Source organism: Diuraphis noxia, unplaced genomic scaffold, assembly GCF_037042655.1.
Source record: "Diuraphis noxia isolate RWA-SAM2 unplaced genomic scaffold, SU_Dnox_SAM2 contig0004, whole genome shotgun sequence".
In the NCBI taxonomy this organism is placed as follows: Eukaryota; Metazoa; Arthropoda; class Insecta; order Hemiptera; family Aphididae; genus Diuraphis; species Diuraphis noxia.
The window spans coordinates 20,680,196-20,696,119 of NW_028301714.1; the positions used below are offsets into that span (position 1 = coordinate 20,680,196).

Here is a 15,924-nt window from a genome sequence, read left to right on the forward strand (position 1 = left end):
AAATTACATGATACAATTTAAATTGTTATTTTTGGTCTTTAATTTAATGAGTTTTTTTCTGTATAAATATATACGTATACCTATCTACCTATGTGTACCTTTTTACTTTACGAAATATCATTCGTAGGCACTGTAATCCACAGGGAGTTTTATTGTTATCGTCAAGGTTTCTAAATCGCATTTGTATTACATATTTTTACATAATTTGATAAATTTACATTTCTAGTCTGATTTTTTTTTTTTTGAGAAAATAAGAATTACAATTGCATTGCAAACAAAAATATTGTAGAGTACTTTGCTTCATTCGATAAAGGCGATTTTTTGAATTTTTTTGTTACTTTATTAGGGTTAATCAAATATATTATTAAATTAGGGCGACTATACTTTTTTTTAAATTGTTTTATTAAGTTTTCATACCAATTTATTTACATATAGCTATTATATTGTTTTGGAGATTTGAAATCATGTGTATCAGATTTTCTGACTGTAAGAAAAACTAGGGAATTATCAATTTTCTTATCATGAGTATTATATTACTTTTTGATTGGTAAAATTATACTAAAAGTGTTCTAGGAAATTGAATTTAAAGTGTACTAATAATAGCTAATTTTTCGATTTCTCATTCATCTAACGTATTCCTACATCTAAAATTGTATAACGATTTAATACATTCATTAAATGATATATTATATAAACCGTGAGGGATGAATAACATTATGTGGAAATACCGGAGGAAGTTATGTTATTATCACTTCGTTAGTAGAACTTTTCAAAATATAATATCTTTTATAATTTTCCAATAAAATTGTTGGAATTTGTTGAAGCCATTCTCTAATATAATACATGATAGTTTTAAAAAAGGTTCCATTACCCTGCGATAAATTCTATCATATTGTCTAGCAATATATTTAGTGGAATTAATTTAAACTATGTTCATTAATTAATAATGTATTATAATTGTATAAAATAAATTATGGAATATTATTTCCATTCGTATTATCATTTCAATCTTAGAAAAATATTTTAAGCACACCATTATGATAACATATATTTTTTATTATAATGAATTAGTAAAATTAAAATTAAAAGAAATAATAGGACCGCAACAAATAAGTATACTTATTTTGAAAATAATTTTGAGAAAAATGAAAATTCTAAATACTGAAGAAAAATTCTAAAAAAAAATCTCTCAAAAATTCCAACCAGTATTTAACGACGTCCAACAAATCTATTTGAAAATCGTTAAACATTTGATTGAGTGTATTGAATCAGACTGGTATAAGATTTTCGGAAGAATATTACGATTCCATTGAACAAAACGGGTCTTATACATATAACTTTGTTAAATATTAGAAGTTTTTTAGACTTTGATTTATATAAAAATTTATTTATTTCACTAGTTATTATATTAATAATGTTCACCTGTAGTGCAATTAAAATTGTTAAGAATATTTCTTTTTGGTCAATACATTCCTTAATATTACGTATCGTACTTCATGGTAATATTTGGTTATCATTAAACAAAATCGTCATAAATGGTTGAAGACATCCTTCATTATGTTACTGAATTATATTGCGTTTTATTTTGTATTCACTGAATATATAGATACCTACTATATATCGTATATTTTATATACAGGTAATCTACTACATTAAATACCAAATTGCATGTATAATAAATAATAATTAATAATTAATAAACCAATTTACTATTAAGTAATTATCATTACAATACAATTATTCAACCAAAATAATGATTAATCAACACATTATATATTTGAAATTAGATTTTTCGCAAATTACTATTGTTTTTCAAGGTTAATCATATTTTCAAAAATATTCTCAGTTATTTTAAACAGATAAATCGGTAAAAATTAAACGATTTGAAAGTTGAACGTTAATTATTTTGAAATAAAATTTGTTAAGATGACATTGAAAGTTAGTTTTAAACAATAAATTACCAACCATCAGAATATTGGTTATAAGTGCCCACAAGATATAAATATTAATATATAAACATGATTTTAATATGTAATATTGGTAATTTAAGGGTAAATAAATAAATACATATTTATTTTAATAAATTAAAACTGAAAGGTAAATATTATATTTAATACTAACTTAATTTAAATTTAACTGAATCACAACTCACAATAATAAACTCGTTATTTAAACGTCCTATATAATTAAATAAGGTTAAATCAATGTAAACTAATAAATAAAATGTCTCTTAATTGATTAAAATAATCAAATTTTTACTTATAGATTTACATCAGGATTCTCAATTTTTTATGTACACAAAATATTATGTTTATGTTGAGTTTAAACGCATCAATGCTAATTTATTATTATCATTATTATTATTATTAATCCAACGGCTTAATATATGATTCTAATAAATCATAATATGAAACCCCCGACCAAAATAAGGAATCTGGTTGCGTTTAGTTTAATTAATATACGTTATTCAATATTAATGGGCAGGAACTACATTAAACCTACGTGAGTTTTCATGGTTCAAATTTTACATGCTATGAATTCCATCGAACACTCGTAGCAGGTTCATCATATAATAATATTAAATCTATACGTGCATATGTGTACTCGATCTTGCTACGCAATTGTCGACCACTACTGTTCAATGTATTATTAGTATTATAATTATAAAATTAAATATACATCCGAATTCCAAATGATAAACGGTTCTCCAAATTGGTCATACAACCACTCATACCATACCGTACCATACAAGCTAATATCAATGATGGTTAGACGGATAAAAAAATAAGCCGAACAGAGTTCAATCGGACAGATATTATTCAAACAAGATAACCACTTAAGAAAACGGTATAGGCGTGTAATTATGTATTTGCACAATTATTGTGATTCCATGGTAATCTTTTTTTTTTCATAATTTAAAATATTTTGTGTTGAACGAAATTGTTTTTAGTTAGCTATACGATACGTGAAAGATTAAAGCAAACAAAAAATATAGAAATGTAATATTGAGTATCATTAAATAAGTTGAATTAAAGTTTAGTGATCCAGAATAAACTAAATTATATCTTATGTCAATTATAATATTATATTTTAGGTAATAGGTGGTTATTATTGATGATAGAATAATTTGAAGATTAAACGATAACGAAATTAACAAGCATGTGAATAACAATGATTTAGACTTAAATAAAAAAAAACCCCCCAATAGTACTATATTAACGCATCTACTATTTAGTATTTTCACGACTTTTTTTTATTGTTATTGTTTTAATAGTTATTAATTTATGGTTCTTAAGTCTAACGATGGTGCTTATAATATTGAATAAATAATATGTATGATGTTAGTTTGATGTCTTATACAATTTAACGTTAAGTTATTCGCTTTGTGTTTTTTATTTATATTTTTTTCATTAAATTAGATTGTATAATAACGTTTTAAAATACATATTACATTTTTAATAGGCATCTATAAGAAGAAACGTGTTTTAATTTCCAATTATTTTAAAACAGAACTGATAGTTAAATAAATAGAATGACTGGGAATTGCTATTAGAATAGAAAAATGCAATTAAAATGTTCAACGAAAAACGCACGCGTTCGTTTAGGGATAACGATAACTGAAGAATGTTTGTCGTTTGTGTAAACTATGCAATGAGCGTTAAACGAAAATTAACTCTAAAGAGTACACTTGGAACATTTAGAAACTTTTAACTTGAAAATCGCTGATATACAATCGAAAAAACGTGATACTAAATAAGATTCATACGAAAAGTAAAGAGCAAGGATTATGATAGACTAATGACAAATTGTTGATAGTTAATAATCAATAATCATATGTTGATTACTATTGACAAATATTATTAAATTAAGACCGAATGGCGATAATCAGTTCTCGATATAACATAATATTATAATGGTTTTCCGAGTACACATTTCTGGGTGTAAATGAACCTTCAATAAAATTAAGTTGTGACATTATTACCATATTACCTTCTACCATTATTGTTATAACTATTGTTATTATTGTTGTTATTGTTATAACTATATTATTAGTATTATTATATGTTGATTTCATCATTGTTCATCGGAATATTGTGACATTATTATTATTTAGTTACGGAAATCGTGTATTATTTATTGGCTATTGAAAAGAGTAGCTTGCATTTGATGTAGTATTTATAATTTTTGTTATGCGATCGATTCAACCGGAATTTAATGTCATAGAAAGATATAATATGTATGTTTTTTATTTGTCCCAACAGAGATGCCGTTTATGCCTGAAGAACTAAGTCGACCTTTAAGTCGTATCGTCAGAGGTACTTATCTCAATTATAACAATCATTGTCCGCTAGAATACAATAATTGACATGGCCATGACCGCTGTAAGTGCATATCTCGCTTGGTTGTTTTCACGTAACGACTATTATGGTCGTATTATGTATGGGTATACGTATACTGCGTATGATACACACACACACACACACACACACACACACACACATACACATACATACATTTATATATAAATAAAACTTATATTAAATACTACTATCAAACGGTCTTCTCGGCCATCGAGTGTACGTTATTTTTTGTCATTTACTTTTTCTAGTGTAATTGAGTGAAAGAGAAATTGTATAACGTCTGTAGAATAGTAGATATTCAGTCGTCATCATCCAAATTAAACGATGTACACAAGTAAAATTGACGATCTTAATTCCTAGCGACCGGATGGAGTAATTAATGTGCTGCGGTATTTGAAAACAACGCGATTATAATAAACATTTAGTGTAAAATTATGATATTATCTTTTGAACTCTTGTCTTGATGATACCGCATAGTACGACAATCGTCATTATCGTAAGATACTATATCATACAACGCCAAACAAAATGCTAAACAACAATAGAAATATTTTAATCATGCTTCAGAATGGTCGTTCTGTGACGAAAAGGATAGGATTCATTATAGACATTACTAACTTCATCACATGACATAGTAAGTGCGTATTTATTTTTTGATAATCGTTTTATAAGGGCAAGGGGAGCTAACTACTTACCCAGAGACAATTACAGTTTAAAATTTGAACCAAGATAAATGATATTTCATGATTCATTGTTCATGAATCATTTAAATATCCAATATATAATAAAAAAAAATGAATTATACTTGCATGATATCAAATAATATACAATTATAACAGTGTAGCCATACATATTACATAATATCAATGTTTTATTATTTTTATTTTTAATAAATTCATATATATCAACATGTTGTGTTCTATATAATAATTTAGTAATATACTAATTGATTCAAAATACTGTTACAAAGCTATAATAATAACCATACAATACCGTATATGTATATTGTATGATATGATATGAATTATTTAAACATATTTTAATTCTTAATTTAATAACATTAAAATCACATTTTGTATTAGATCATTTTATAAAATCAAAAAACTAAATACAGCTCGTGTGTGTGTGTGTGGGGGGGAGGGGGGGTAGACATGTGAGTGTGTATTGTACCATCCATTCGATAGGGTTAATACTATTTTATGGTATTTTTGTAACAAAAAACAGTCAATTTCTATTTTCCATCTTTAAATAGTGCTGTACATTCGTCTAAATCAAACGATGTTCATGATACGTTTCTAAGAAAATCGATCATAATAATATCGTACACTAGCTCAGTTGCTCGTTTAAAAGTCATACAGCAATTACGGCATGAGATCAACATCTGTATATTATTATTATTGTCTTTAATTACACTATGTCAACAATAATATTGCAATAATCAAATCGTTTGTACGTCCTGTTTAACATGGAACGACTCCCGCGTGTGCTTGACTTTAAAAATTTAAACACCGTTTACTTGCGTAATAGTTACAGCGGTGCTAGTTAGTACCTATACGGGCGCTATAACACTACACGATGGAGATGTGAATTGTTTTAAAATATTCGTCTGTTGGTGACGTCATGGTTCGATTCACATGTATATCATTATTATACGTTTTCGTGACTGAGAATATTTCACTTTATTTGTAGACACGTGAAGATTATAATATAGTGACGTATTCAACGAGGTCGTCATTCCGTTTTGCCTCGACCAGAAGAATAAATAGTCCTCAAGGGATGGAAACGCTGTTCAGTCGGAAAATATGTAGGTCTTAATGTGAATTTAGTTCAGCGTGAAATCTTTTGTGATAGGTGGGTAGTGTTTACCGTGCAGAAAGGAAGATAGCATCTAAGAGGTGATGATAAAGCGAGAAATCCATGCTGCGCGTTCGACGAAGACGATGGCATACACGCACCGATCTGATTTTAATCGTTTTCCACCCTCTTAAAGCAGCAGTACATGATATTCAAGTATAATAGGTTTAAAATATATAAGAATTCCATAATTTATGAATGTTGTATTTGTAGTGTATTTGTAGCGTTCTCATAATGTATTGTTTTAACAATTATATAATAATAAAGATAATTAACTATATTGTCCATGTTCCATGTTCAATATCCACTACAATACTAGTATTCTATCCAAATAATTATCATAGTCGAAATAATAGAATTTCAATTAAGGAAAAATCATAGACAGTAACGAAAACCAAATGTACTTGTATGTATAGTGTATATTATAATGGTTGAATCGAAATGTATTTTAATAATATTATTATTATAAATTACGTATGGGTTTTTCGTTTAGAATTCCATTTTTAATAAGAGTAATGATCAGACGTAATTGGTTTTTTAAGATATGTAAAATAGTTATCAATCATTATATCTTCGATGTAGGCCCCGATCATGCGCTGGAGATACAATGGTGATGATTTTAAACCATTTCTCTTCTCGGTATAAAAATCATTTTAACTCCAGCTCGAATTAAGCATTTTGGTTATTTTTTTTTTCAAAAAAAAGCCATTGCATTGGATTTACGATGCTTTGTCGATTCTGATACTGGGAATTTATCGACTCCTGCAAATCATCCAGTTTAGGAAATCAATACAATATATGTCAAAGGCACTTAATACTGCCAATATTATACTGATAATATAAATATTATAAATAGATGTATAAATGGGTGTTAAATATAATATGTACTATATAGTTTTGTTTTTTATTATAAAATGTATTTGAGATAACAATATGATATATAGGTACTCGTATAAGCTTATACAGTAGTGTTTATGTTAGTTAGTTATTCCTAATTCAACATAAAAAAATATAAATATATAATTGAAATTTGAAAGGTATGATTTACGAGGTGAATAATATGTTGGTACGTTAATACGTTACAGTTACATTGAGTCAACTAACGTACATAGTCACTTTAAAAAGTGTTTGTCCACTGATCCTACTACAACTCCCTCCCTCCAAAAATAACACATACACACACATATTATTATTATTATATTACAAAGTTAAAAATTCAAATGACCATTATTATTAAACAGGCTAAATGTATTATTTGTGTCATACGCATGTGTGTGTGTAAATCGGACGATCAGTTTGATTAAAACGTGGGCGCTGCAATCGTACCGTCGTCGGGTGAATAACAACGACACACACGAGTAGCGCATGCTGTAGAGCATTTCGGGTGAACGCAAAGTAGGCGTGTTCGCGCGCTTGTTTGTGGATTGGATGGGAAAGATTTATCGCATCGGTCTCAGCTACCCTCTCTCTCTCGTTTCGGTTCAAAACCACTGCCACCACTGCTGCCGGTTGGGTTTCGCTTCAAAAACCGTTCGACTTACCTGTCGTATTTTGGCAAAAACAAGACCCACGCACATAAATCATCGGCGGTGGTGGTCGGTCGTTATGATATTATTATATTATTAGCCGCAAATCCGTGACTGCGAATATTTACTGAAAAAAAAAAAAATTTTCTACAGATATCCGATAGGTACCTAACCTGTTTGTACGAGGGAAAAAGTCATTCGTAAAATTAAATGAATAAAAAAATACCATAATGATTTATATTTTGATAATTTTTACTATAATATACTATATGCTAACCATCTGGACGTCGATCTATAGATTTATTCACTGTGCATTTCACCCATATTTAATAAATATATCCTGATACCATAATTTTATAGTTTTATACATAGCCTAATCGTTCATAATTATTGTGGACACAATATACATATATACAATGAGACTATGTAGTCGTACATAATCAAATTAGAAAATTTATTGGGTTTTGTTATTATCATCCTATATCACCCATCATAAGTTCATAAAAAGCACTGAGATTTCCGTTTAAATTTATAAAAACACAAGAATAATTTGGAAAAACTGAAAAAACCCGAGAAAAATGTTGCTTGAAAATCATAAATAAGTTTACTTTCGAGGCCAAATATATCATGTATAAAAATATGACTAATTATCGTCAATTATTATAATCATGTGACAATAATAGATTAAAGTGTCAGCCACAATGCTTAATACTATAATAACATATGCATGTTATAAATTATTATCCTCATAATATTTAAGATATTATTGTATAGAGTATACATATAACATAATATTTTTAAGATTAATTATGTGTTAGAAATAGTGAATAACACCGCATACTTATAATAATTAACCTTGGAAAAGTGATTAAAAATAAATGAATTGTGGTTTTTATTTGTAACACGGGGATCTGTTTAGGCAAAATAACACCAATTATATATATATACCTTGTTCCAAAAGAGAAGACACCAGGCAGCCACAGGCTAAACCAGTTTTGGTAATTAAATCTAGTGTCTCTTTTGGAACAAGTTATAGTTGATTCATTATTTATTAATGTAAAAATAATATTATAACTCAAAACAAGTATTTTTAGGTATTGCTTAGTATTTTAATGTAAATGGATATTAATTCTATTATTCCCTTAACTTTTAATCCACTAGATTCACATTCTGATCGATCGTGGTACTGAAGTTGAAAATCAAAGAACTTTTACTGTCCCAAAATGTGATGACAGACACCACAAAAAAAAAAAAAACATCGTGGTGAAATCAATACATTCTATTCTCTGCTCAGAATCTAAACATTTTAATACTACTATAATAAATTCAAACAAAGAACAAAATGTACTGTTTATTTATTTTGAACATGGTAATGCACATAATAGATTTATGTCCCATACTATAGTAAAAGAATCGTATTAACCGTATGTTTTTTCTCTCTACATAAAAATACCTATTTTAAAATACATAATAATAATAATAATCCTTCACTGAAATAGACTTAAACAATGATATAAGGTTAACCGCCTCTTCGTTCAGATGAAAAATAATTTCATTTTGAGCAAATGTAAAATGACGTATAAAATTATAGAAGCATATATTTAAATTTTTTAAACACAAAGTTCACAGAAATATAATAATAATGTAGATATTGAAAAGAATGACATTTGCTAGTCCAGAATCAGCGCTTTGTGTCATCTCACAATGTAATAGCATTTAGAAATTTGTTACGCTAGAAAAAGTCTTTTTTACATATAAATATTATAAAATAAAACACTTCATAGTACTCTACTCGAAAATGGCTAATAAATCAATAGTGTTTAATTGAAATCGCAACAATATATAGCGGTAAGCAGATAACTTGTTTGTCAAGCAATTAATAGTATACCACAACTACTCATAAAAGTATGATATTTTTTAATGAAACGAAAAGCTGATTAATCTTATTTTTATTAAATTATACTTCACTTTACTATAAAATAATGTCTCATTAAAATGTACAAAAGTGTAAGAGGCGGTGACATGTAGCAGTGAAAATTAAAAAGACTGGGAAAAATCATTGGCAGTGTGTACAGTACAAAAAGAAAAAAAATATTAAAAATTGTAGTCTGTGTTCATGTCATTAATACTGAAAAATGTATGTCCATAGATTATAATTACGTTAGGAAATGTTATTTTAAAAATTGAAACTAATGGTCACGGTCAACAAGATGGAAGAAAATGTAGAAGTACATATGAACCAACACTCACAAAATTTTGAGAACAGTAACTCAGATATTTATAATTAAAAAACTATAAATAGCAAATGCAAGTACTAAAATGAATAGTTTTCGTCTTCATAATTAAACTTTTGGAACGTTAAATTCATAATTAGTTTGCATAAAATAAACGATTCAGTGTCAAAGAAGCATAACTTACTGTTTTATGCTTTATTCATCGACAATCGAATCATCCGTCTATGTAAAATGACGTATTAATATCCTAAAAAGAGAAGATTGGGTCACTCAGTTGAAAACTAAGCAATTCGTCGCAGTACAACAATAACCGACATCGAAATCAGTTTACGACAATCGAGTGAAAAATGTTTAAAAACACCTCGTCGTTCAATAATAGAATTTGATTTAAGAGGGATTACATTTAGTTTTCCACTGTAAGTTAAATTGAAATATTTTTATTCGTATTAATTATTGATTGATTAATTAATAACTTAATGGATAAGTTTATTTGTAAAAATCTAAATGAAGCCTTATGTGACATAGTAGTTGTTCTTGGGCACTAAGTTGTGAAAACTAAGGATCTTGGTGAAAAATCTTTGCCCCAGATAAAAATACGTTTTCCAATCATACCAGCTGTAACCTCTCAAACATCCAGTAACCACCATGTCGTCAAAAGCTACAAAAATAATAACAACAAAAAAGCTGGTAAGTCGTGGATGTCGCTCTGCTGTACAGTAGGTTACAAGTGGGTTACCTACTGTAAAGGATGAAGTTAAATTTGAATCTAATGATATTATATCATTGTATACGAAAAACGATTCTGACCGGAGACGGTTTATCTGTCTATAGGATATAATATAGATTATTAAAAATTTTCAAATCTTGGATTTAAAAAGAAAAAATTTTATGCATTTCTAGCTTAAAATAATTTACAAATTATCATGATTTTTACGTATGTTGTCATAATTCAAACTTTGAATTTGAAACTTTTTTGTGATGTTTAAGTTGGGTTCGGTTACCCGTTGGTTTGGATGTGACATTTAGATTTGATTTTAGCGTGGATGTTAAAGGGTTAGGTAATTTGCCTTATTGATTCATATTGCTCATTTCAGGTCCTACAGTATTATTTTATAATGGCCATATTACCTGTTGAGAGGCGAGACAAATGCAATGCTTATCGGCAGCCGATAAAAACGCACAACCGACACACGTGTTTTACTGTCGGTGGTCAAACACGTAGGACTGATTTTGTTTATTATATATTGCTATAGAAGCAATATACGGCAGTTTGTGATAAAACAGTATGTTTTATAAGTTTTTCACCGTAGTAATATAATTTGTTCTGCTTCATAATAATAATTATAACAATAACAAACAAATACTGGGATCTTATAACGTGTAATTTTGTAAAGAGCATTCGATTTTTATCATTTGAATATCACAATATGCCCCATTATCTGTCTAACTCTATAAAACATAACCATAACCGTTAGTTTTATTTTTGGTCTGTAATTCAATAATATTATAAACGTCATTATCGACCACTCTATTAATTAGTACACGCCTGATCAAAAGAAACTTCTCTTGTAATGGTAGCCTATTTGGATTTGCATTCTTTGGAATAATATGCGCACGTTAATAATATAAAACAATATGACAATGCTTGTATATGAATATCTGCTGAAGATTTTATAAAATGAAATTAAACGTTTTATTAATAAAGTTGACATATTAGGCTGTGTGTATTTCTATAAGTGTAGGGAAAAAATATTTTTGTTACGTATAATCGTATAATATTCTATGGTATAATGATTGTTACTTTGCAAAAGTCTATACCATGATAACCACGGAAAAGAGAAAAACATAATATTATGTGCTTAAGTACACACACATACACATATTTCTACGTTAGGTTCTTTTAGAAAGATTTATTAGGTAGGTAAATACAATAAAATTATAAAAATTTACACTACGACAAACAACTTTAACTCATATATTTTACTCGAATTCCGCCGAGTGGTTAAACCAAGTGGCCAAACAATACTTTATCACGTTTCCGTTGTATTAATAGTATTATTATTATTGTTATTATACACTCTTTCTGAGGTTTCAACAAGTTTTCCATATTTTATGAAAAAACAAAACGTATATTTCCTACTGTAGTTGTACACTTATGTTGTATGTTTGTTTTATTGCATAGCACACGTCCAACGACAATTATTTTTAGTGCAATAACATAACAAGCAACAACTCACACAATAATAATAATTTATAACATCATAATATGCATCATAGTATTTAAGGGCATACCTAGTACCTACACACGTTTACGCCTCCACCCTGCAGTAATATTATTATAAGATTACTGATTATATAGGGTTGAATTATAAGTGCCTATCTCAGATTGATCCTTCGGAATCAGTGTTGATATCACTGCATGAGCCTTAAATATTATAAAGGTCATCGAAAAATTAGTAAATTTAATTAATGGTCCATGGTCAGTTCACAAATTCACTAGTTCTATGTACAGTTATCTTCCAGATCATAATCGACGTACATGAACACCTTGTGTCTTTGATACGTCTCGGATAATAATTATTTCTATGACTAATTATTGAGATTACTTTTAGATTTGATTCCAAGAGACACTGTTTCTGGTTTTTTTGTTTTACGTGACAGAACCGACAACGACCGATGTGACGTTTATTTGAGGGGTTGAACAATTTAATATAATGCACGATACATAGTATATTATATTATTTATAAATAGGTATTCATTTAAAAAACGACCGAAAACAATATATTCGTGACCAGATTTTCACACGTGAGCAGAGTATTCGACGGACAAATCGCTGAACCGCAAGTACTCAACTATGTATATGAATCACATCAAAATATAAGTGCTACCTATATTAAAATATAATGTGATAATATGCAACATAAATACATAGGTACCATTTATTGTACTATGTTATATCTTATATTATGCGATTAGCGTGTATTCCTGAGATTTTAGATCGATCGGTGTTTACAACAAAGACTCGCCCATGTCCAATGCATTATTTATATACCAGCGTCATGTGTTTAAATATACTATTATGTGGTACCTACTAACATACCTACACATCGTTTATCACGGTGATTGTTGTCTAATCAGTTGATTTTATGTATTGTACGACGTAAACGTTGACGTGTGCTATATGCTTTATGCCTATAAATAGCTGTGTAATGGGGAAAAAAGCAAAACATAATATATACCTATCTACATACATAGCCTCAAAAATTACAAATATACTTGATATAACCTATAAACCAATGCATACTTAAAAAAATATATGTATTTTTTTTTTCAACGTCTCCAAAGTTATTATCTTTCTACCCAATACTATTAACATTAAATAACTATCAAATATTTATTTTCAGTTGGATTTATTAACTATTAATATAATATTATGGTAATAAAATAGGTTCGATTTGGATATCGTTTCAGATCTCTAAAGAGGTACTGTAAAGTGGAATATCTGAAGTGCGCATAAATGTGAGCCTAATTACGGGTGCTGATCCTATCTTCGAAAATATGCTGCCGTTTACATGCACAATCACAGCGGACTCTTGGAGTTCCAGGACTTTGTTGCTGGTCGCCGCCATGGTTGCCGTCCGCAGTTCTGGTAAGATCACAGTAATTTAATATTTTTTAATTATCTAGGTACTTTCTATATAAATTAACAATTATTTATAGCAATGATGTGGCCATAGAGTATGAAATATATAACTATATTATTATAATTATGCAAAGTAATTCTGTCATTAGTGAGAAATTCATTAACTTGTTTAATATAAGTTAGAACAATATAAATAAGTGAATTTTTATTTTAAGACAGTAGATGTACTTTAAGTAGGCACTGTTAAGTGCGTAAAGTGTGTTTTAGAAAAAAAAAAATTCGTTAATACTCTGAATATTGTATGACAATATTTTGTAAATATTTTTTAACGATTAGAAATTATTTTAATTTCGTATTAATCTAAAGAACAAAGTTGTAAATGGTTGATGGGTGTATAAAAAATGATAATATCGTTATTATCATTATTATTATACAAAAAGTCAATGTAAATTTTTAAATTTTAAATGGACTTCATTTTTTTTTTGTGCTAACAAAATCGACTGAATTAATAAGAGTTTACTATAAAAAAACAAAGAAATTTTGTACATTATTACTATAGACAATTGAATGAACTTTAAAACTCACTCATCGATTATGTTATTAGCGCATGCCAACGACAATCAAAACAGAAATTAACGAATATTAAAATGTCTGTCAAAGAATGGATAGTTTTTATTTTTTGGTTACTTTTCTTCTGAAACGTGATGGCGATAATGTCGCTAATCGACCAGGCATGACAGACACTATTGAGATTTTGATTATTCTCGTACAATATAATGTCTATCCGAGTCCATGGTATAATATATTATTGTGACTTATATGGGACACTTTAATATAATCGATATCTGCAATGAGTTCTAAGACTCTCTTTGAATTATAATCTACGATCTGGTTGAGGAACCTCGATAGTCATATTGTCAATCAGTTTATACTAGTTAATGTCAGAAAATTAGTATAATGCATGCATTAAAAGTGTTAGAACAATAGAAATAGGAAAATAATATTATCGATTGTAATATTTTAATACTTAGCTAATTACATGTGGAATTGATATATCAATCCGGATTAGCATAGTCATATGATGGTTTATGTAAAATAATGGTTGAGGCAAATATTACTAAATTAAATAATATAATCCCTACGACCTTTTTTTAGATTATATCATATGGTTACGAGAAAACTACCTTGCGATTTATCTTAAAAATAATAATTGTAATATATACCCACAATGAAAATTCCTGTCTACGCCACTGGATGACCAAAACATTTTATCCGAAAAATAAGATGAGTAATAATAATTAAAGTTACTGCCAGCCAATACACATCAGTACATTACTGAAAGCGTATACATTATAATATTATACCGCAATGTAACGTTATATGTGTAAAACTACAAAGGTAACATACCATTTTGAATGAATGATTTTGAATTTGACTCTAGTTTTTTTTAAATTGCGTTAAGGCTAAATATTGCAGTTTATAAGAACTTTTATATTTCTACGAATGCTCATCATACATTTTTTTTTTTAATTTCAGCATTCTTTTTTCTTTCAAATTTGAATGAAGTAAATGTTAGGTAGACTGTTAAAACAATGAGATAAATACTAGTTTAATTTATTGCATAAATAAAAACTTTAACCAAATTTCAATTTATAAAAATTCAAAGGTAATAAAAAGTGCACTAACATTAAAAAAAAATTATTTTAAATTTAAACTTAAAAAAGAGAGTGTTTTGAATTAAAAATTAAATGGTTTGGAAAAAAATGGTTAGCTAATTTTTGACTATTATTTGAGTAGCCTCAAAAATAATTGTGAAATTATGTCCTGACGCAGAAACACAGGAAACATCCCAAATTAAGTTTACGTTGTACATACTTTTGAAATATTTCATGTTGTTTAAATTATTGAAAAAACCATATAATATGTTCAAATTGTTGTCGTTTTCGTCAAATACATTGAATTTAATCATTTGGACCATTATTATAAAAATGATTTCATGTCGAATTCGTTGCAATCAAACGTGTCCGAGCTTGAGGGTTTATTTTGTTTCAGCTTGGGGATCAGAGAGTTTTAATTAAACCAGCAATGGACCCAGGGGCATCAGTTTCTTCGCGTAATTCTCAGAAGAGTGTCTGGGCTGTGCATGTGGCTGGAGGCGCGCAAGTGTTCATGTGTATAGCGATGTGGGGGTAGGTGGGGTAAACACACTTTGAAAAACTTCGTTTCGATAAAATTAATAAAAACTCCGGACGGCGGCAATGGTGGCATTTGGGTCAAATGCAATGGACTAGCTCAATTACTGGGT

General features: G+C 28.2%; 1 protein-coding gene across 4 annotated transcripts in view; it reads left to right on the top strand.

The window, feature by feature from the left end:
* The window catches only part of LOC107167252 (neurotrimin-like), a 227,858-nt gene that overhangs the window by 65,660 nt on the left and 146,274 nt on the right, over positions 1–15,924 (top strand). Inside the window, exons 2-3 of one of the 4 annotated variants that reach the window (XM_089227447.1) lie at positions 4,263–4,382; positions 13,448–13,625. In XM_089227447.1, coding sequence (XP_089083573.1) covers positions 13,535–13,625 — 91 coding nt within the window. In that variant the 5' untranslated portion in view covers positions 4,263–4,382; positions 13,448–13,534. Of the gene's footprint in view, positions 1–4,262; positions 4,383–4,850; positions 4,996–13,447; positions 13,626–15,924 lie in introns of those variants that run through there. The other 3 variants (XM_089227446.1, XM_089227448.1, XM_089227445.1) reach the window with 3 other exon arrangements.